Genomic DNA, 24365 nt, shown 5'->3' on the forward strand with positions numbered 1-24365 from the left:
CTGACATTCTATGGTCCGATGGGGGTCCACAATTTACAGCCCATGCATTCAGAAACTTTGCAACGCACTGGGGTTTCACACACAACACCTCGTCACCACGGTACCCACAGAGTAACGGCAAGATAGAAGCCACAGTAAAGTCAATGAAGAAGATTCTGGCAGCCTCATGGGATCATCGTCACCTCAATGAAGACCGATTGTGTCGTGCCCTTCTCCAATACTGTAATACACCTTCACATAAAGATGGAACCTCTCCAGCCCAGAAATTTTTTGGACATCCCATACAGGACAGTATACCAGCACACCGCCGATCGTTTGCACCAGAGTGGCAGAAGAGCACTCAAGAAGCTGAACAACAAGCCACTGAGACGCTAGCCCAATCTAAGGAATTTTACAACACCCATGCTCATTCACTTCCTGACATTCAAGTTGATTCTAAGGTAGCTTTACAAAACCAACAAACAAAGCTGTGGGACATATATGGAATAGTTGTCAGTATTGGACCAAATCGCAGGTACTTTGTCAAGACGCAAAGTGGAAGAATCCTTGTCCGTAATCGCCGCTTCCTCAGACGCCGTACACGAGCTTCACTTCAACCACCCTCCCTGTCACATGATAGAAGAACAAATGCTCCACATGCCTCCCCACCAACATCTCCAAGACCACCATCACAACCTCCAGCTGAGATACGACGCTCTGTGCGACCCCACAGACCACCTGCAAGACTTATTGAAGACCCCAGCTGGCCTGATTGATATCAGCATTGGTGCTCCCCTGTGCCACCAATGCTTGGGGGGAGGTGTAGGAACAGTAAACTGTAACACTTGCTTTACATGCATACATACTTGTAACATTAAGTAATTCTATTAATGTGTGTACGATTATGTGATCACGTGATAAGGAGAGTTGACCTCGTGTTTCCTACAGTAGCGATGTTGAGTGCCAAACTAGATATTTGGATTTAATAATAAGCAGTGATCTTCAAGATATTGTTTATGAATTGCTAATGAAGTTCTGTATTGAACGGTAGATTCAAATGGTACCCATCCAAGTCTGGAATGGTGTCATGTTTTCACAAACCATGCACAACATGGACAGTTCTATTGTGAAGACGGTGCAACCGACTACTCAAATGCTGACTCAGTGGAGGACCCCAAACAGGCAGAACATAATTCAGTTGTGATAGAACCAATGAATCCACCAGCATCTGTAAAATGTATACTGGAAGCTCCTTCTGATGACAGCTAATTAAATACAGATAGTAAGCCATCTTCTTGCAAACTTTGGCAACCTGAAATTTCCATGTAAGTTTGTGATCAATCACCACCCCCAAATATTTCTTTTGAGTGACAGCCTTCAAAGAAACACCATCTAAAGATACTGCAGGAACATCAGCAGCACACTCTCGTCCACATACTCCAAACCACATAACACTTGACTTAGTCATGTTGAACTTCATTTTGCTGCTCGTAATCCACCTCGATAACTGAGTTAAATCATCACATAACATACTCTGAACGTGCTCAAAACTATCACCACAACAGATAAGACAAGTATCATCAGTAAATTGTAACAACATTCCGTGGCGCACCTGGAGGGGCATAGTGTTAACATAAACTGAGCCACCACTCCTGACTCCTTGGACATGATCACTGAGATAACTAGCAAACCACCACGAAGAAGTACCACAAACACCCAAATGGTGGAAATGCTGTAACAAGATCACATGATCTAGGGAATCGGAGGACTTTTGTATGTTAAGGAAAGCAGCACAAACTACTGCCCTACTATTCAAAGAGATATCAATAGCTTGCAACAAAATCTGCTCCGAAGAGTGGCCACATCGATATTTATCCTGATGGTCTTGAAGCAGTTGATGTTCTTTCAAATAAGTAGACAAATTAGCAATAATTTTTCTAACACTTTAGCCACAATGAGCACTACAGATATTGGACGGAAGTTGGTGGGATCAATATCATCACTTCCCTGATGTTTCTTCCAAGCAGATGGTACAACTCCAGACTGAAGTGACTTATTATAAATAGTTGTTAAGGGTTCAGCTATCTCCACAGCAACCTCCCTTAGAAATTGAAAAACCATCTTATCCGGTAGACTTACAAACATCCAAATGTTGTAGTTGTGTAACTATATCAAAAACTTCAATTGGAGAAAAAAAAACTTAGCAGCATCAGTATTAGAGTCAGGTGGTAAAGTCCAGCTATCAGCTAGTTGATGGGTTTCAGAAATAGCAACATTTCTAAAATGCTCATTAAGAATATCCAGCAAAACATTCTTGCTTTCAACAGAATTGTGAGAGGCTGTTCGTCCAATGATATGATTAATCTCCGACCATAACTGAGAAGCAAGTTGTGATGACTTGCGTGATTGCTTTAGTAATGAGCTAAGACAAACCGATTTTGCCTGATGGATAGAAGACTTAAACTGATTTTTAATTTTCTTGTAACTATATACTAGCAATTCATCAGGGTCCTTTGTGTGTTCTGCCTTATGGCCTTACACTTAGCTTTATCTTTTGCCTAAATAGCACATAAAATTTTAGGAGTCATCCATGGAGTATGACACTTGGAATATTTACAAGAAACCCTTTTCAGTGGTACATAAGAGTCTAGAAGTACACTGTAATCAAGACCACAAAAATAGTCCCACATATCGTCAATGTTATCAAAGGAGCCATAAACATCCATGGAGCCATAAAGACGCAACTTCTGATACTTTCCCAACAGCAATTCCGAAATGGACAAATCCATCAAAATTCAGGTACAGGACACTGCCAATAATATCAAAATCTACTATTTGTACATGATGGTCACTTAACCGTTGCCAATAAAATCACCTTCTTATACCTATGCACAAGTAACTGCTGGGTGAACACTAAACTTTGGTTGATCTGCCAATCCATGGTGAACATTGTAAGCCAAATCCCAACTCTGTACACTAATCCAAATGGAAGTTATGGCTGCGAATGTAAGCACCTGTAGTTTAGACACTGTACAAATCGATTTCCATGCTCTTCCTACTGTCTAGTGCTGTAATTCCAAACTACTCACCATAATCGACTGAAACTTTGATGAACCATTCCTTGAACAATGTAGATAAAAATGCTGAGAAACTAAAAAGAAAGTTGGAAGTTGTGTGAACTAGACGCGTTTTCGCTGAGATGGTCACATATAGCCATTAATAAATAAGTTGTGAATATAAAAATAGCTAAGCTGTAAAAAAAAAGATTGTGCCCCCCAAAAAGATCTAAAGTGGCAGCTAAGAAATGGCTGTGATAGTAGGGTAACGGCAAAAAAATTAACAACTTCAAGTGAATTTGAGTTGCCTCCTCCAATAGGATTCGGCATCAAATTCACCAGAATTTTCGTTATTAAAATTTTTACCATTAATCTACCATCACAGCCATTTCTTGGCCACTACTTTTGATTTCACAACTTTTTCACCCTGGCCTCTTTGTGGGCTGCACTCTTTTTTACAGCTTGGCTGTTGTTGGTTTAGATATCACTTCAATCCTTTTGTATTACAAGCCACAAAGCCGGCCATAAACTGGCTTTGATGCTTCCTTTTAACTTGTTTTTTTCTTTGCTACAGGAATTGTTGAACAAAGGAAACAATCATTATAATACTATTGTGTGTATAGCTTTTTTGTCTGATTAAATATTTGTATATTTAATAACTGAATTGTCTCATTAAGGTGTTGGAGCAGACCATCACGGAAATTACCAATGTCATCAAATAAACTAGATGGCAATGAATTCCACCACATTGTAGCTTGGTGTCGAAAATAACACTGACTAAAGTTCGTCTTGTAATGAAAAATGTCTGCAAACTATTGGGAGCACCTAGTTCTGTATGAATGTTTAAGACAAAAGTGTGTTGGTGGTTGCAGCAAAATACCCTTATGGCTATGTATGCTCTCTCCACTGTACCTCTCATACAGAAGTTAGACTCAAGTATGGTTTGCTGATGATGCTGCTGTTGCTGGGTCTCTTGCTGATTTGCTGGCTTGTTGGAAGCAGCTATCTACCTTGGGTCCTGGTTATGGATATTATGTAAATGTATCTAAGTCTTGGTTGGAGAATTATTATGAAGCTGCTCGTACTTTGTTTGAGGGCACTTCCCTCCGTATCACCACTGAGGGTTGCCCTTACTTGAGTGCTCCTTTTTGGTTCCCCTGAATTCAATTCTAGATCAACTTTTCTTAAAGAGAAGGTGTCCCAGTGGTAGAATGATATCATCCAGTTTTCTAACATGCCTCAAGCCAGCCACATGCTGCATATTCTGCATTGATTCATGGCTTGTCACAGTCTTCCGCTGGATATTTCTATCTAAGACTGTGAGTGACCTGTCCTCTCTTTTAGCTCCGAGGATGTATGTTTACATCTACTGCCCAAGCTTTGTCATCATCCTCCTTTGACTCAGAGAGGGAAATTTTAGCTTTGACACATGATTGTGTGTTGTGCAGCCCAAGAAGCCGGCACGCAACACAGTGAGTATATAGACTTTTTTATTTGATTACTTTTGTAATGCTCTAATAGAATAAATTCTAAGGTGATTAATACAATAAAAGGACATTCAACAGCCAAACACACCATGAAAAATAAGTATTATTTAACTAAGAGTTCAAACACAATCTCGGGGTATAGACAGCCCCGAAACATCCCTCTTCCCTAAGTCTACTAAAATAGGAACATGACTCTACAGGGTTGACCAGAGGAGGAAAGAGAACTCCTTATGCACATGATGGCAGAATGCAGTAAGAAGAAACTGAGATGACAGTGTAACCAATTCATTACTCTGCAATAAGGTGTTTTCCATTTGCAAGACAAGAGGAATGCCAAGCGTTTATAAGTAACAGTAGTTGAGGCACTCATCCCTCCAGAAATACAGAAGACAAGTTTCCAAGCTCAATCTCAGGAACACTCTTCTCATACCGACAGCTCTTCGTACATTCATGCTGGCAGTAGGCGTTGGATTGGCTTTAAGGGGCATAAGGATTTAAAATTTTGACATCGAAAAAAGCTGATTGTAACCGACAGCCCCAAAAACCAGATACCTACCTTAATGTCCAAGCGAGCACCAACATCTCGATTAGTTGTGTTGGCCATTGTGGAAGTTTGGGTTCCACGATCTCTCCCCTTGAGACCTGCGCCCCAGGAGGATTCGCCTGCACTAGACTCAAGTACCAGAGTGATGCAAGCATCCCAGTGCTGTTTAACTGGGAGGCAATAGCTGTGGTTTGCACAGCTGCCGTAGGCTTTGCTTTTGCTTTGTGTGTGTGTTTAATTCCCGGTTACATTGGTGTTGTTGTTTCCTTGAGCAAGAAACTTGCTTTGGTCTACTCCACTGTTAAATGGGGACCTGTCACGTATAGCACTGGGACCTGTCACGTATATGACTTTAATTGATTTGGCAATTAGAGTCATAAACATACAATATTGCTTATTCGTGGCTAGTAAAGTAAGTACTTTAGTGCACTTAAAGGAGCTTGCCAGGGCCGCCCAGTAAAATTAAGGGGCCCAGGGCAAAAGAGTTAAGTGGGGCCCAAGAGGCAAGGAGGTTTCCATTCTGAATCAAAACTTTACCCAAGCTGTAAGTTGAAGACCAAAAAAAAAAAAAAAAAAAAGGTTGTGACCTGCTAACAATGACAATAGCTACCCCTCACCAACTATATCTCCTTATCTAGCTTATTACACTGCTTCTCTAAAGAATACTGTGACTGCTCTATTAGAGTATTTAGGTCTGACTGCTCTATTAGAATATATCGATCTTTTAAACAGGTATTCAAGGGGCCCTTCATGGGACCTCCTGGGGCCCTTTTCAGGCTGGGGCCCAGGGAAAAATGTCCCAGTTGCCCCCCCCTGAGGGTGGCCCTGGAGCTTGCATTGTTGCTGCTTTGTAGACACCTGGCGTGATGTCGCTCATATCATAGTACTGGGCATTGTGCTTAATTGATTTGGCCATTAGGACAGCTTAATGGCAATTTTTGAGTGGATGTGGACATTCCTAACAAAAGCACCAAACATTCTCGAAACATTGTCTACCCTATCACCTTTCTATTTTTGATAGGAACCAGATCACACATTTTATGGCTTTCCAATAATTTGTGCATTTAACATACTTGATGCAATGAAACCAAGTGAACACGAAGTCATACATGTGTTTCCCATGGGTTTTCTCATCACAGTGTCAATATTATATTACATAATGGCAAACATCAGTTGTAATACAGCAGCCACACATATGGTTGTCACTGACCACACATATGGTTACCATTGACAACTATCTTTTACTTGTGGGATTGAGATTTTGAATACTTTCTAAGATAAATAGCGTATTGGTATGTTGACATTAAGTTCAGTGCTAAATAAACAGATGTAGTAGAGTGGAGTATGTGTCTGATCTGTCAGCAAAAGACAAAAGAACCACTGAAATGCAAACTCTCAATGTAAAAGGAGACAGGGACCTGTCTGTAACATACAGCTTATTTCTCACTAATGCTAGTGCTTTCAGAGCACTTGGAACATTGCCACCTGTCCTAGACTTCAGTAATGATATTACGTACAACTAAAGAACTAGTGCAAAACCATGCAGCATGACATAAGTCTTGTTATGTAAAATTAGCAATGCGAAATTAAAGAGAGCATCCCAAATGCAAGCTAACGATGGTACTGTTGGAAGCAGTATATCAGGCATCGATGCCGATCAACAGATAAGATGGCTCGTCCTGTTATGTTTTGTCGTACCAATTGTATGGAAGGAGGTTATATGACCTAGGAATTCAGAAGGAGATAAACAGATTTAGGGAGAAAGTTATAGCATATTTTCCACAAGCACAAGAACAAATGATGGCAATAATAAAAGAATGGTTTTTGAGCAGGTATATATACAGGAGATATTAAAACTGGCTAGCTCACAAGATCAGATGGTATTGTTGGCTAAAGCTGCCAAGACTGTGTGAAAAGACATTACCAGTTACGAAGGTTTTTCTTTTCATGGCAAGTTTCCACCTAGCTGTCAGCAACAGTCGGTGTCATCCTGTCTCAAGACTCTATATAGTATTCATGATACTAAAATGGTGTTGACTTACAATGTCAAGATTCCACCAATTCACAGGTAGCTAAGCCTCACAATCTCACAAACACTCCTTTTTGTTTTCAGTAAGCACATACCAGCTACTGTTAAGTCTCATCATTTATTGGAGAGACAACCTCCATTGCCTCTCTATACTGGAATGAAAATTCACAGAGAAACTAGGTCTAAAAAGATAGTAAACCAGTGCATGAGCTACTACAGATTCTTGAAAAAGAAAGCCAGTTAACAACTGCTGTTTGTAAGGAATATGAAGAGAAGGGAGTTGTTGCTCCAGTTAAGTTGTCTATTTACTGTTGGTGCACTTGACAACCTTGATCACAATCCCTCAAGTACCACAGCCAAAGGTCCATTTCACAGAACAGGAATTTGTCTCTTTCAATAATTAATGTAGAAGCTGACACAAGGCTGGTTATCTGAAGCTTTTATGAATAGCCACACCAACTGCACTGTTGATACAGATTTTAATTGGCAAGTTTCACCACCTTGTAGCTTTCTGTCAAAGCCTTAGTTTGTGAGTGACCTTTGATGCTGGCAAATACTTTCAATTGATTACTATCACATAATTATGTGCCATCTGTCAAAAGCTTGGTACAGAGAGATCCATTGCTCTATATACCAGTTTTTCATATAATAGTTTCACAGGTTGTGACACTACATCTTCATTTTATGGTAAGGGTAAGAGATCAGAATGGGAGGCATGAAATTGTTTCAATAATGTAACACATACATTCACCTACATGGCACTCCACCCTTTATCTATGGATATTGATTCTCCACATTTCAAGTTGTTGAACATTTTTTATAGTAATAATGTATGACAAAACAAGTGAGCTACAATCTGTGACTGAAGCTATAAAGGGTTTATTTTTCCACAAGGATAGGATGATAAAGAAGCTACCCCCAACACAGGATACACTGTTGCAGCATGCCAAACTAGTGGCATACCAAGCTGCAATATGGTGCACCAGTGAGCAAAGTGAGCAAGCAACAGATGCCACCTCCAGAAGGCTGGGGGTGGACACTTGATGAGTGCAATGTCTGGGTTCCGGTGTGGAGCACATTACCTATAGCTGCTAAAGCTTGTAGTGAACTAGTCAAGTGTAAATGGTTAAGAGCTGTGGTGACAGATGTTCATGCAGAAAAGCTGGTTGGAAGTGCACAGAGATCTGTAACTGTAACTGGTTAGATTGAGAAACATAGCTAATAATGAATAAAGAGCTTATAACTTGTGCAAAGTTACATATGATGTGTGAAGGATTACAAGACTATTCAAAACACTATACTGAGTGTATGCTTTTTTTTGTACGATTAGGTGTCTATGGTAACAGATAAGTGTTTAGGTTTCTATGGTACCATTCTACATAGAATATATGCCTACAATAACCCTAACATGTCTTAATGATGAACTGATCAGGAGTTAGGCATCAAAAGCGAACTTCATTTTATTTGTAATTAAGAGATGGATATGATGAGTTTCTGGTTATTATTTTTTAATATCGTGTACTGTGCAGGAATCATGTATGATTATAATGCACAGGTGTAATTATGAAAGTGTCCAAATCATTACAAAACTCAGTGTATGTGGGAGCGTTAACAATGTTCTGGGGTAGATTATTCCATAGTTTAATCACTGAAGGGAAGAAGGAAAATTTAAAACTGTTTTATATAAATGATCACAGCTCTGCAATGGAACAAGCTATTGACTTCAAATAAAAATATGTTGTTTCAAAAAGTAAGCCCTATACTTTGATGCCAAATATTAACAATTAAAAAAATGCCTAAGGAAGAAATAAAATGCCGCTTTACTAACTATGGCAGTCATCTTAAAATGCTTTAGCAACCGCCTCGGGGTGATTGGATGAATTGGTTCCTATCAAAAACTGAAAGCTACCGACCTGGGTAGTATGTAAAAAATATTGGTGCTATTGTTCAGAGTGTCCACTTCTACCAGCTAAGCTTCCCTACTATAACTTGTGACCTTCATTTAGTAAAGCAATGAACTACCTTCTTCTCCAAGTCCACAGGTTAATTTGGGCACAGCTTTACAGAATTATAACCCATGATTGATCGTGTTAAGTGTGCAGAGGACAGGGGCGTACCAAGGGGGGTTCAGGAAGCCTCTGTGGATTTTACACTACTTGAAACATTAAGAAATTGAATTTCAGGTTTCCTGAATCTGAAATCTATCATGGAACAGGACACATTTTAAACTTTTAAATAACAGTCTCTAACATGATTTCAATACTTATAATAGTGTCCTGAATTATGATTTTGATGAAAAGATTGAGATACACTAATAAAGCAGTCAGGTAATATAAACTATTCTAATGTAACAGTCACTTAGCTGTAGTGGAAACCCCTTTTCAAAACTCCTATGTATGCCCCTGGAGGAGATACCATAGTTTCATCATTAAAGATATCTGATGATTTCTGAGAATACCTGGAATGCATTAACGAGAAATGGAGGTAGTGTATCAAAAATATGATATATATTTTTGATACAAGTTTTAAAAAAAGAAATTTTAAGTTTCATTAAGGATTATAGAAAAAGTAGGGAAACAAGGCAGGTTGCCTACACCTACAGATATACTAGCAAACATTTAATCCCTAATTCAGTCTTGATTTGTTTACTTTTTTTTGTAACAATATTATGGCTGGTGAAGCCATGCATACTGCATCAAATGAAAGGATGGCGCCAGAATTAATGCTTTCGTCTGAACGCGTGCCCCAGCTCAAAAAGTGCAATGGCCATTATGGTCCGCTTTCAGTGATGTTCAGCCCATTACACAGCTCTACAGACAAAAAGCAGTAGAAGAAGTGTCTCTGCAACAATCCAGTCACCACAAAAATATGATGATTCATGCGCCCCCAACTATCAATTACTACCTTGGTGCAGCGGCCATTATGCTTCGCTTTCAGCTATTTTCAGTCGGTTACACAGCATTACAAATGAAGAACAGTGTTAGAAAATGATCTCTGCAATCAGTCCAGTTACCACAGAAAATACGGACAATTCCCATGTACAAACGAAGCCATGCATCGCACTACCGCGAATCCACACTTTCGGCTGTCAGCAAAAAGAAATGGGACACAAAGGAGGACAAAGTTAAGTCCATGATGCATGCATTGTATGTACTGTGATATGCCAAAAGGCAAGTCTCGGGACAAAGTGGCGTCGAACGATGAAAAAATCAAGCCCATAGCATTAGCTGTTGGTGAGTTACGCTTGCCTGAAGGCAGGCAGGCAGTTAGTGGGTAGAAAATTCCATTGTATAAATTTTTAAAAATTTCGTTGGAAGTCTTTAGGATCATACTGAAGGCACTTTTGGGCTTGGTTACACCTAACCAATACTGTCAAGGTGCCAGGATGGAGTTGTGAAGCTGGTTTTTGGGTGAAATTTTTGGCTGGGAAAACCCAAGTCTCCATGATCCCTATACAGTACTACTATACTGTATGATACCCCCTCTGTTTCTCGTTAATGCATTGCTGCACTGATAGCAGTGCTATTTGACATTTATACACCTATTTTCCCTTTGAAGTGAGGTGTGAAAGTGGCATATTATCTCTTATTCTACAGTTCCATCAGCACCAACCAACCTAACTGTAGAAACATTGTCACATGAGCACATCAAGATTACATGGGTACCAGTTGCTGATAATGGCAGTGCTAATGTGGACAACTTTGCACTGAAAGTTATTGAAATGGACAGTGGAACACTGGCATTTAGTGACAGACAACTTCCAGGAAACCTCATGGTAGCTACACCAGGTGGTCTTAAGAGCAACACTAGATATCGGTAAGTCAGTGTGTGTTTGCTGCTTGTTGAATATCCAACACTAACTAAAGTTGTTTGAAAGTATTTGTAATGATATTACTTGATGTATTGTTGATTTGAATTATTTAGAATTCAACTGGCTGCAGTCAACTGTGCAGGATATAGTAACTATGTTGAAGCTACTGCAAAAACCCTAGTATCAGGTAAGCATTGTATAATTCCAGAAACTAGGAATACCACAGTTTACAGCAGACATCAATATCCAATATTAATTTATTGTCTTTTTCTAATACCTACAATTTTTTTTGATAAATTAAAGGTACTGTTGACACTTCCATAGTATAATGCATTATGATTTACAGCACATGAAAACATGATCACAATAGCTGTATAAATTTATAAAATTCTAATATTTAATGCATTTTCAGTGGCGGATACAGGGGAGTTGCATTGTTTCAGTTGAGCCCCCTCTGACAATAAGGCGCATCCAAAATCAGTTTTAGTTATGAAGCAAGTGCAGGAAGATGAAACTACGTAGTTTGTACACTAGCAGCCAAGTGCATAAATTACATTTGCTTTATGTATAAGCTATAGCGACCTTCATACTACTTTCTGGTACTGCTACTATTGGAGTAGAAAAGTAGCCTCTAATTCACATGCAATAAGCACCTCTATAAGTAATTATCGTTCAAGATATGTGACCGGATTTGCGAAAAGGTACCTTTTTCACACACAAAATTTGACCCATTTTGTGAACTTTGATGCTTCATAATGTCTTTATCATTGCATATAATTATCTGCAATTTTCCATGAGTGCAGCTAAAGTATCTGGCTACATTATGAAAGTTAAAACAAGTTAATCAGTGTAAGGAGTCAAGCGTTACATCATTTTGTTTGCTTACATGTAAAATGTGTGGAAAAGGTACCTTTTCGCAAATCCGGTCACATATTATGACTAATTAGCTACTTCTTTTCATTTCATTAAACATGTACAATGGTACAGAATACAATAATATATCAAGCTTAGCCTAAGATATATTACAAATTAATGTCTCTTAGAACAAAACTGTTCCTATAATAGCTGCCTTCTACAAGTTTGCGAACAGGCTGTCAGAAAAAGCTGGAATTCTCTTCATAAATTCTTGATTCTCCTTATACTTGGTTAATTACTTTTTTGTAACATTATTATAACTGATGAACCCACGCTACTGCATTAGAATGGAAAGAATGGTGGCAGGCTTATTGTTTTTGTCTGAATACGTGCCACAATTATCAATTAATAAAACAGTGAAGTGGCCTTACGCTTCACTTTCAGATATGTTCAGCCCATTACACAGTGTTAAAAACGAAGAAACAGGACCTCTGAAATCAATGGAAAACTTGGACAATTTCCATCAAATGTTGGGAAGTCATTACACAACACTATACAACAAATTGATACCTTGCACTGTAAGCAATGATAAATGGGACACAAAGGAGGACACAGGTAAGTCCATGAAGCATGCATTGTACACACTGCGGTATGAAAAAAGGCACCAGTCGGGCAGAAGTGAGTAAAAAAACCAAGTCTGTAGCCTTAGCTGTTATTGAGTGACCCTTGTCTGAAGGAAATCAGTCAGGATGACTGACTGTGTGTAATAGACTGACTGCTTGATGTAATAAAAAATTCCACTAAATATGTGACCAGATTTTACAAAACCGATCCAAATCGCACATCAGGCAAAATCAAACTAACACCACCAGTGGATAGCTACACTATCGTACTACTAGTTTTGACCCTTAGTACTACTCAAACTACACGAGGCTGGTTTTAACAGACGTCTTTTCTGGGTGGTGTGCAGTAATCAAATGGCCTGAATTGTGAAGGACCTGGCTTGGCAAGAATTAGTGGTTTACTGGTGGACAGCCTTATAATGTTGGCCAGACGTGTTCCCTGTTGATTTTGCTACATATCAGCCACTAAGGAGTCAGCACAGCCCTGTAATCTCGTGTCTGGACTGCAATCATGGTCTGCCTCCATTTTGAGGTCTATCTCTTGCCCTCCCCGCCACCCCCCACCCTCCACCCTCCACCCCTTTGTGAGCACTCGTGATACTACTTCGCTCGTCCAACTGCTCAGAGTTTCTATCTTATTTGGTGGGAAACTCTACAAGCAACTACAAGTACTGGAAGTGGCCTGAAAGGTAACAGATTGATGCATCTTTTGTGTAAATTTCATACGCGTACTTGCTATCCTTGGAGAGTTATGCTGGCTTCAATTCTTTAAAACCGTTTATCTCGAAACTTCTAATGTGCGATTTAGATCGTTTTTCCAAAATCCAGTCACATATTATTTTTAAAAATTTGCAGGTCCTACAAAGGCACTTTTGGGCTTGATTATACCTAACCATTACTGCCAAGATACCATGTAGGTGCTGCGAAGCTAGTTTTAGGGGTGCCAGAAAGTCCAGACCTTAATGATCCTAATGTACAGTACTATCATACTGTATAATAAAAAAAGTGCTTAAACAAGGGTATTTATACTAGCTTGTAAATTTCCTAGTTTTCCCTTACATTTTTATTGTGTGTTCCATCCTTTTTTGTTTTTATACTAGAGCTACAAAATATCAGGATTGGTGAAAAAGCTAGACAAAGTATGGAAATTCTGTACAGCTAGTTATATGCCTGTGTACATGTACATGTCTACATACTACATAATAATTACATGTAAATATATTAAGTGACATTATAGCTATAGAATTAACAGCTGACTCATCCATAGGACCACTGGTTCAAATAAAAGATTTTGATTCAGTGTATAGTGATTTGAGTCACGGTGCTGTTCACAAATGGAAAGAGATTGGACTGAAACTTGGCTTGAAGTCATGTGAACTGAATGAAATATCAGCAGATTATAAGGATGATCCTGAAGAGAATATGAAAAAGGTATTCGAGTTGTGGAAAGACCAATCACTAAACCCAACTTGGAAGGAATTGATAGCAGCTGTAGAGCGAACACGACTTAACCCACAACTTAGCCAGACCTTGAGAATAGTGCATCAAAATGGTCAGTTTTCATACTAGCATTGTATCTCATCCACCAGATGTGATATAAATGACTGTATTAAAATAGTTTTTGTATGATTATCACTGGGAGAATTCTTGCTGAGGTATTGTAACCCAACCTTATACCATCTTTTAAGTAAAGTGAGAGAAGGGTTACTGAAACAGTTAATATGCATGGTGAAACAATTGCACACATCACTCACATCTGCATATGCCAGTAGTACCTGTCCTATTATGCAGACTATATAATTTAAGTAACATAATAATTATTTTGACTTACTGACAAGAAAAAGAAATGAATTTGTGCATACTGTAGCACTGGTACCTGCCCTACAATGCTGGATTTGCCATACTGTGTTGACCCTAAGTTTAAAATTGAAATTACACAATTCCTATACAACAGTGAAAACCAAAAATTAAACCATTTACATGTCCAATACTAATTTTGGTGATGTAGCAACCAACTTATACTAAGGATACGAGTAGAACGAAAAATCAGAAATTCAAGTTGGATTAGGCATCAAAGAAAGAAACAGTAGTAAAACAAGGGAATAGCTAAAAAGTGGTGAAACTAGGAAAGTTGCCTATACCTGCAGATATACTAGTGGACATTGAATCCCTAAACTTCAGTCTACCCATGACTGAAGTTTAGGTATTGAATGTCCACTTGTATATCTACAGGTATAGGCAACTTTCCTTGTTTATAGCTATTCCCTTGTTTCACAAGTTTTTTCTTTAATCCCTTAAAATTTCTAATATTTCCTTCTACTTGTTTGTTTACTTTTTTAATAACATGATTATGACATGCATATACCACATTAAAAGAAAGAATGGCGCCAGGAATGCCATAAAAGTAATTTTGCATCAGAATACGCACCTCGACAATCAATTATATGGTGGTAGCCATTACGCTTTGTTTTCAGCTATGCTCCACCCATTATACAGCATTACAAACAAAGAAAAGTACGAGAAGTGTCTCTGCAATCAATCTGGAATATATACAGTGGTAAGCATAATAGCTAACACAGCCACAGGGAAGCCTTATTGCACTATCATGAATCGACACCTTGTGTTGTCAGTGAAAATAACTAAAACCCATGTTGTGTGTATTGTACAGTAAGTTGCAAAAAAAAGTTTACATTTTGTAATCGTAATTATGGTGTGATTACCAAGTAATTATGCATGTTTGTACTGTAATTATATTTTGAGTGTAATCCATAATTATGCAAAAAAAAGTGGTTTTGCATAATTACAAATCCATAATTATGCAAAACTTTTTTTGCAGCCTACTGTATGTACTGTGGTTGGCAGAAAGGCACATCTTGGGATGAAGCAATGTCAAACAATGAAAAAATCAAGCCGGTAGCCTTATCCATGCATTGTCGAGTTATGCTTGGCTGGAGGCATCAGTTTGTCAGTCGGTGTAAAATTCTGTTAAATACTTTTTAAAAATTTTATAGAAACTTTTTTGGAAGGGTTTGAGGTTGGTTTGAAATGATTTTTGGGCTTGGCTGTGCCTAGCCAATGCTGCCAAATTGTCGTGAACAGAAATTGACGCTGAATTTTGGGGTGATGGTATTTGGCAGAATAGCCCAGTTTTTCATGATCCGTAATATACAGTACGATAAAGGATGTGAGATGCAATTACACAGGAGCAAACTATCTGTATTGTGCCAGTAATATATGTGCAGATAGTACTCAGCCTCATGACTTGTGCTGTGATTTTGCATGCTAGTGGATTTAAGAATAGATGAGGATATTAAAAAGATTGAACTTCTGTCATGACTACAGGGTAAACCGCTTATGGGAATAACTTAAAATTTGGTGTGTACATAGGCTAACTATCATAGCAGTGCCTTTTGTTGGTTAGAAAAAAGAAGAACAGCTAAAAAGTTACAAAGCAAAAAGTAAACAACTGTAAATTGCAGGGTTGAGGTACTCTAATAGAACAGTCACTGAGGGATAAAAAAATGTCAGAAAAAGCCTTACCAGAGTTCGAACCAGGGACCACAATCAAACTCAAATCCTTAACCATTGAGCTACTGCTATCACGCCTGATCACTGCAATTAATTTCTGTATAAATGAAACTTCTAGCTAAAATCTACTTAATAGTAAAAGTTTATAGATCTACCAATGACTGTACTAGAACATTCTAGGTGTTTCCTGTTAGAATTCCTCAAAAGATGTGTACTTTATTATATTACCAAAAAGTCAAATGAACAATACTTTGGTTTTCATTGTGTCTGTGGGTAAGAAGAAATGTGGGTAAAAATAAATGTCAACTTTGGGGCCCTATACAGTGCAAAAAGAAAATAAATCCAGACAAAAACTTCCAAGCTGTAAAAAAAGGGTGTGGCCTTCAGTAGCCAGGCATGCAAACCGCAAGTAAACACCAACTTAAGCATCCTTTATAAGCAACTTTTAAAGACACTGTAATCACAAGATACATTTAATCCGTGTGGTACAGCATGAAACTTGAAACTGTTGGGGTGTGGGATTAAATTCCAGTTATTGCTGTTTTTTGTTTTTCTTCATTTTAGCCAACCTTTTTGTTACAACTTTTTTTTCATTTTGGCAGCCTTTTTGGTAAAAGCTTTTTCTGTTATGTATTCTTTTCATGCTATTTTTTCTCACTACCTGTATAACTTTTTATGCCATACCTTTATTCTCTCACTTGGTACTTGGTCTTTTTCTTATTTAAGTGCTTCTGTTCTACCACATTCTTATTACTCTACTGTTACAGTATAAAGGTGATGACAACAGGTATAGGTTGTAGGGAGTGTGGCATTGTTAACACACAAAACTCATCCTGCACTGTAGGCAGGTACTACATGATGCTACAGCCTACATTATGTAGTACAATTTTTTTGTTGTCAGTAAGTTAAATGTCATGTAGAATCTGATATATAACACTTTCACCACAGATCAAAGGAATCCCAGAGAATACATTTGCCATGTATACGTATACCTCTTTAGGCCATCATTATTAAATTCCTTGTTTCCCGTCACTGCCCGCATCAATTTTTAGGTGGCCACACCATATTTTAATTATTTCATTATGCACTATTTCACCCTGTTGAAGGGATTTCCACCCTTCTGCCATGTTTATATGCGCAGCTAATGCATTTATCTTACAACTTGGTCACACTGTGCCTCTTTCTATCATACATGAATGTACAGTCCTGGCAGCCTTCATACTCTAATATAGGGGTCAGAGACTGAAATAAGTGTACCTCCTGCCCGCATCATTTTTTGTTGCATTGGGTGATGGGAAACAAGCAATATAATAATGATGGCCTCACAGGGAGACATCTAAATGTACACCGATGTAAATTGAAATGTATATCCAGGGAAAGTGGTTGCACTTCTAAAAGAGCAAGCCACTTTCAACAAAGCAAGCATGGCCTTGATGTAGATGAGGTAGTGGTACCGCCCTGTGTTTGTTTTATAGAAGCTCAGACTGAAGTCGATGGTGGGAATAAATTAATGCTCACGTAATGATTACCAAAAATTGAAGTGTTGCCACAAGAAGCACTCAAATGAAGGCGTTTCAGTATCCTTGCCATTCTACAAGTTGGAAAATGTTGGTTGAAGGTGAGAACTAGTCTTACAGTGCATTCACAACTGTTTCAGCATGTTTTTTAATGTGGACACACCCACATCAAAGACGACATGAAATATCCACTCTATAATGAAACTTACCCATTTAGGTCCTTAGTATACACTGTGATTAGTCTTTAAACAATGCAAAAGCATTAAAACACTTGTGAATTCCCCTAAATTTTCCCTACTCAAATTTTTTGTGATATCCGTAGGACTAATCCGTTTATCATAACAATCGTAGCTACAATGTTAATTGCTGCCTAACCATACTGAATCTTTCAGGCATGCATATAAAATTAATCTAGTGGTTACACTTGTATTGGCATCAATACTATCAGCCTGAAACGGAAATGTTACATAATAGCTTAACATGGGCACTCATAATTTACCGGATACGTATGCCCACAGCCCTCGGGCTTTGGGCATACATATCAGGCAAATCACTCGTGCCCATGTTACAACTATAAAATGTACTATTACATGTATAGCCTGCACAATAGGCACTATACTAACACCTCTTAATATTATTAATAATATAGTTTGCAGCTGTTTGGTAGACTTATATTATGCACAATAGTACAATATTACATGTACAATTGTCTTGGCTCATGTAGCTACACACAGCTCCGCTGCTTAAAATTACCTGTATGATCACATCATTTCAGTGTACTTGCAGTATGGCATAAGGCAGCCTTCTTTAAAAGTGACATCCATATACACATAGCTACATGAATTTTAATGCTTGCATTGGCTCCCATTACATTGGTCCTGCACATGATGCTTAGTGCATAAATACAAACACGATATAGCAAGTCCTGCATTGTAAGGCAGGTACCAATGTTACAGTGTTAAAGTGCAAATTAATGTGTAAATTTTAAAGCATTGCAGTGAGTGCTATATGAAAAATAAAGTACGATGCACATGACCAAGTACTTTATTTATCATATAGCATAAGAAAGGCAATACTTTGAATAATTTATAGAACTTTCTAGCTGTGTAGGTTCACCATACACTAGGACTCATAGTTAACAAGCATTACATGATTTATTAGCAGCCTGAATGCACACAGACTAGTTTAACAAAGTAACTCACGCATAGTTCACCATAGTTTGGCATAGTAGACATTCATTGTGTATTTTGGAAAATTTTGGTCACAGCTCACAATCGATTCTATTGTGACACATAGTGAAGTATTTCCATAATATCTCCAGGATTTGTCCATTTACATTAACAAATGTAACAGCAATGTTACCTTCTCCCAACCATCATCAATTAATTTAGGTATGTCTATAAAAGCAATCCAGTGGTAGTACTTGTATTGGCTGGGGTGGTTGACTACTCAGCACAGCGAGGGCTATCAGCCTTCACCAGCTTGGGTGATTAGTCATACTGGCGTGAGCGCCACGGGCTATTAGCCTGCACTAAAGCATGTGGGCAACTGCATTTTATTGCCCACAGAGAGTGCTTAATTGTACTGCAAAAAGTGCTTTATTGTAATAAAGCAGTCTTTGTGGTGCAATAAAGCACTCTTTGTGGGTGATAAAGCACTGTTTGCCTGAAAATGTACTTTATGAAATTTAAAATACATTTTTCCTTTGATCTCGCCCATGCAAGTTCTATAACAATAAGTTAATGATAGCCTGCATAATAACAGGACAGGTACTACTACAACCATGCATGCACATTGTTTACACCTGTGTGGTAAACATTTAAGCATACACAATACCACTAGTTTAGCTATTGCAGTTCTGCAGGTTCAAGAGTACTTGCAAGCTGTTCCCATCATTTCAGTATGCTTTGCAGGATGGTGGCATAATTCTCACGTATTTCAAAAGTGATGTCGCTATGCATGCTGCAGAGCATGAATGGAATGCGGCCATGTACTGATGTTTAATACTTGGTTGTATAACGTGGTCCCTCCATGTAAGGCAGGTACCAATGCTAGTGATATAAAGTATATTTATAAATTTCACCCCACCCACACAATTAGTAGTTATTGAAATTTTAATACTTATTTAGCAAAATTTTGATGTTTTGTATTGCAATTGCACATGTATAAAAGGGAAATTTTGGCAGTCAACTATACTGTAAAGATATTCACATGTATAAGTTGCTAGTTAAACATTTTGACTACTCAATGAAAAGATCCTACAATAACTTTTCAGTCGAATTTTTCCTGAGGGGCATTCCTCTTGACTCCCAAAAATGACATCCATGCATGTCTGTAGCTATAAATACTTATTGGTTGTTGTGATTTATGTAGCTATTTATACTTCAGTCTTAATATGCTATAGAAATTGATGATGAAGTTCAAAGCAAAGATTGTAATAATGTGCTGACATCAATGGCAAAGCATTGGTTTGATTTTGGATTAAAATTAGGCATAGATGAAATACAGCTGAACAACATCATGCCAGCTACTACCAAGACATTCTTCACCAACATGCTACAGAAATGGTGGCAACAAAATGACGCTGTTTCCCAGACATGGAATCACGTAGTATCAGCTCTTGATGCTGTGAAATTAAGTGGATTGGCTAAAATAATATATGACAGCAGGATAAAACAAGCTGACAATTTTGTGGATGATGATATATAGATGACCATTTATTTTTGTTGCATAAAGGCGTTGATTTTTATGCTGGTCAAGAAGGTTTATTCTTACAATTGCATGCTTTTGTCATTACAAATGCTTCAATGCATGTCCTTTATGGGACGGTTATATTTACTGTATTTGGGTTTTTGTGCTGTAGTTATTGTGATATTTTTTATCGCACAACAGTCATTTCATACAATTTCAAAGAAATGAACTCCACAGGTTTTATTGTTGTTTAGCTGTGTGGTAAACTTTAAGACAGTTTGTCTTTCGACAACGAGGTACATACACTAGCTTGTGTACATAAAGATTTGAGTAGGTATGGCTCATCCATTCAACATCAATTACATTTCAGTATGTTTTTACCAGCAGTTCATTGCATGATGTATAGGGAGTAACTACATAATGCTGCATTACAAAATCAGCTAGCTACTAGTTCTTCTTATAAACTGATTCTGTCTATAATAACATCCTATCCACTTAGCCATTACTTACCACAAGTATTTTTAGGAATATGCAGGTAGTACACAATTTACAAAGTTCCCTATTATATACATACAATCTACTTAGTAGTGAACCTGCTTTGAGCACTTTCAAATATAGTGAGCCTTGACAATAAAGAATTACTGACTTAACTTTGCTTCTTGGGAAACAATTTAACACAACTTACTGTACTTCTGTAAATAAGGCTAAGGCCTGGGATCAAAATCTATTAGTAGAATTGGTACACACACTCAATTATATTCAGTACCATAGCACGTCGCACATTGATGATGCGACCATTATACTCAAGGCTACGGAGGTAATATATTGTTGGAATTGTCCTGTCACAATAAAACTTCATCTGTGTGTTCACATGTACAGGTACTTCCAGGAAGCTCTGGTATTCACTGCAATGAGTATAGGACTGCAGGTTCACTAGTGAGTATCAAGTGAAAAGGAAACAGTAAATGTATTTCAGACAAAAGTGAAAATTAACTTAATACATACTTTTGTTTTAACAGTGCAGAGTTGTACTAGGAGAGAGTCCGTGAATACAGAGTCAGAATCTTGAACATTGTTTAGCTTGGAAAAATGTTATAGCTTGCAAATATAGCTATGTACATACACAGTAAATTCAAATGGATCAATTCAACCTCCATGGGTATAAATTTAAACTACAAACTTTTTTGTTAAAATGACCATCTAAAAGTAGTTATAACTAGGGTAGGCTTTTGGACTAAATCAGTCAAAATAACTAGGGTAGGTCAATATAACTGTCCACTTAGGATGTTGCAATAACATATTTGGGTAATTTCAGTGTGTTTGGTCAAGTCTACTATGGCACAGACAAGCTGACCAGCTACATGGTTAAATTTACAGTACACTGGCTATTATAACATTTGTGTTACATCCCACAATCAAAAGTGAACATGGAGAACATAGATTTTATGTGCAATTTGAAAACTCTATAAGATCAGGTATGTTTAAAGTATTAAGATGCAGTACGTAACAATTACTGTGAATATGTGTCACAGATAGATTAATGTATGTTAATACTAATGATGAGTGACTTGTTAATTAGTGTAAACAAACAAATATTTTGTGAATTTTACCACAGATGGTTAAAATGACCATGATGGCAAGGTTATTTCAAACACTTGGCTAGAGGTTGAAGAGACTTCAGGGGATCTGGGTAATATGACTATATCTAACAAAGTTAAAATAACGAAGTACATCATTGGGTCATTACTACCAAAAAATCGGTTGTTTGAATTGCATGCAGGTAAAACAACCCAAAAATTTGGGTCATTTGTGCCCATTTGAATTTACAGTGTACATAAGCATAGAGTACCATTTCATGTACAGTAACCAGAAAAATCAGGAATGCATACTAGCCACTTATATTCATTAGCAGTGCCAGTAAATAAACTGGCAACTGATCCGGCAATGCAATGTCACAAGTATTAGCACCATCCTTCTCACTGGCCTAAATTTACAAATAAAACTAGGCATATACTGAAAGAGCCACAACATGTATAGCAGGGATCCTCTCTCCATTTGATGCTTCACCAAATCAAGTCTGTGATACATTTTGCATTTCACAGAGCTTTAGTTTGGTGTTTTGACTATTCACAGGCTTTTAGCCTTCTCACAGGTTCCTATATAGCTAGTGGGATAGTACAGATAATATATCTTGCTACATTCTACAAAGCAAAGCTTGATTTAACCACTATAATCAAGACACACGGTAGTGTGTCGTGCGGCCCAAGAAGCCGGCGCGCAACACCCGTGAGTATATTGACAGGAAGAAAGAAAACGCAATTTTCGCACCTCCGTAGCTCTGTGCTTCCTTGACGAAACAAGACGATTTTTGCTGTAGATACTCCCTCCAACTTCAGTACTCCACATTCCAAATTTGAGCGAAATCGCTTCACGCGTTCCCGAGATATGCGACTTCAAAAATTGGCTTAGTTTCTTCGTTTTTTTCTTCTTATTTTTCTTCCTCTTGTCGTATACTTACAAAAACTGCTATAAAACGCGAACGCCATATCGGATTGCCTTGAAATTTGCACACAGAAGGGGGGTATAAAGGCGCATCTCGGTACCAACTTTGGCTGGAAGGTGGTTGAGTCCTTGGGTTTGTGGTCTGCTGCTATATAGTCGTCCTGTCTTGCAGGATATTGCTTTGAGGACAACCACCAGGAGTGGCATTTCTCGTGGCCTAGCATACCGCCATCTGCTAGAGCAACTCTCTGTTTGTCTGTGGCGCCACAATGCCCTGACATTTTTACATCTATTTAGCCTGTTGCCTGGCAGTCCTTTGTGGGAGTTGAACTCTGTTTCATGCTCCCACTTCCTGCAGTTTGGTCAGTAGTCTGCAGGGCTTTCTTCTTAAGGCCCCTGTCCGGGGGTTTTGCTGTGTGTATGCTGGCGGTCCACGCGGTGTTTTTGTAGGTCTGTGTAGGCTCTGTAGGTTTAGCTGCTTTTTCTTTTTTTTGCTTTTCATTTATAAATTAAATTAGGTTTAACTTCTAGCTAGAGATCGGGGAGGATGAGAGTGCCATTAGGGCCGAAATAAAAATAAAGAAATAAAGAAAATAAAGAAAAATAAAATAAAAATAAAAAAATACGATAAACAGGCAAAGAGTTATGAGCGATTATTAACGAAAAATAACACCAATATGTTGTCACGCCTACAGGGTAAACGGCGTATGGGAGGAAGCTGAAAATCGGTGGGTGAATAGGTTAACTATTGAACCTCAAACCTTTTGTGGTTTGAAAGAAATCGAGCTAAAAACCAGGAAGATACAACGAAAAAACCAACAGTGTGTAACAATTACGCAATCGAGATTAGCTAATAAAAAAAAAACGACTGCTTGCCACGCCTACCAGATAAACCGCTTGGAGTAATGCTTTGAAAATCGTTGCACAGATGGAGTAATCATCTTAGAAAGGCTCATCAATGGTGTAGAAGAATCAGACTTAAAACCACGGAGTTATAACACGAAATACAACTTGGTGCAGCAAGTGCGAGATCGAGATACTCTAATAGAGCAGTCATCCTAATAGAGCAGTCACCCTGAAGAGAATTCAAGAGATCAGCTAGAAACAAGTAACCTGTATAGAGATCAGCTACAAACAAGTCACCCATCAGCTACAAACAATTCACCCTGTAGAGAGATCAGCTAGAAGTTACCTTGTAGATCGTTCAGTTACAAAGAAACCGCCATGGAGATTTCTGTAATCAATGCAACATATGTATATTTATATATAATTTGTACATTTACTAATAAAATATTTAAAGTACATCTACTTCATTGTTTCTCCTCCCTGTGGTAATGAAAAGAAGATAGGTTTAAAAAGTCCCAAAGCCGGCCTATTTGGGGTATACAAATACAAAAAGAAGTGAGATCTAATCCAAAACAGCCAAGCTGTAAAAAAAGAGTGCGGCCCTCAAAAAGGCTATAGTGAAAAAAGATGTGAAATCCAAGGTGGTGGCCAAGAAATGGCTGTGATGGTAGGTTGATGGTAAAAATTTTAATAACGACAATTCAGGTGAATTTTGTGCCAAGACCAAGCGGCACCAAATTCATCTGAATTGTCGTTATTAAAATTTTTACCATTAACCTACCATCACAGCCATTTCTTGGCCGCCACCTTGGATTTCACACCTTTTTTCACTATAGCCTTTTTGAGGGCCGCACACTTTTTTTACAGCTTGGCTGTTTTGGATTAGATTATAATAGA

General features: G+C 38.1%; 1 protein-coding gene across 2 annotated transcripts in view; it reads left to right on the forward strand.

Annotated features, from left to right (window-relative positions):
* Positions 1 to 20178, forward strand: part of LOC136238261 (uncharacterized) — a 96299-nt gene extending 76121 nt beyond the window's left edge. For both annotated transcript variants that reach the window (XM_066028617.1, XM_066028619.1), the window contains 2 exons: positions 13652 to 13936; positions 19834 to 20178. In XM_066028617.1, the coding sequence (XP_065884689.1) occupies positions 13652 to 13936; positions 19834 to 20138 (590 nt within the window). In that variant the 3' untranslated portion in view covers positions 20139 to 20178. The remainder of the gene's footprint in view (positions 1 to 13651; positions 13937 to 19833) is intronic.
* The last annotated feature ends 4187 nt before the right edge of the window (positions 20179 to 24365 follow it).

This window comes from Dysidea avara, chromosome 11, assembly GCF_963678975.1.
Source record: "Dysidea avara chromosome 11, odDysAvar1.4, whole genome shotgun sequence".
Taxonomy (NCBI): domain Eukaryota; kingdom Metazoa; phylum Porifera; class Demospongiae; order Dictyoceratida; family Dysideidae; genus Dysidea; species Dysidea avara.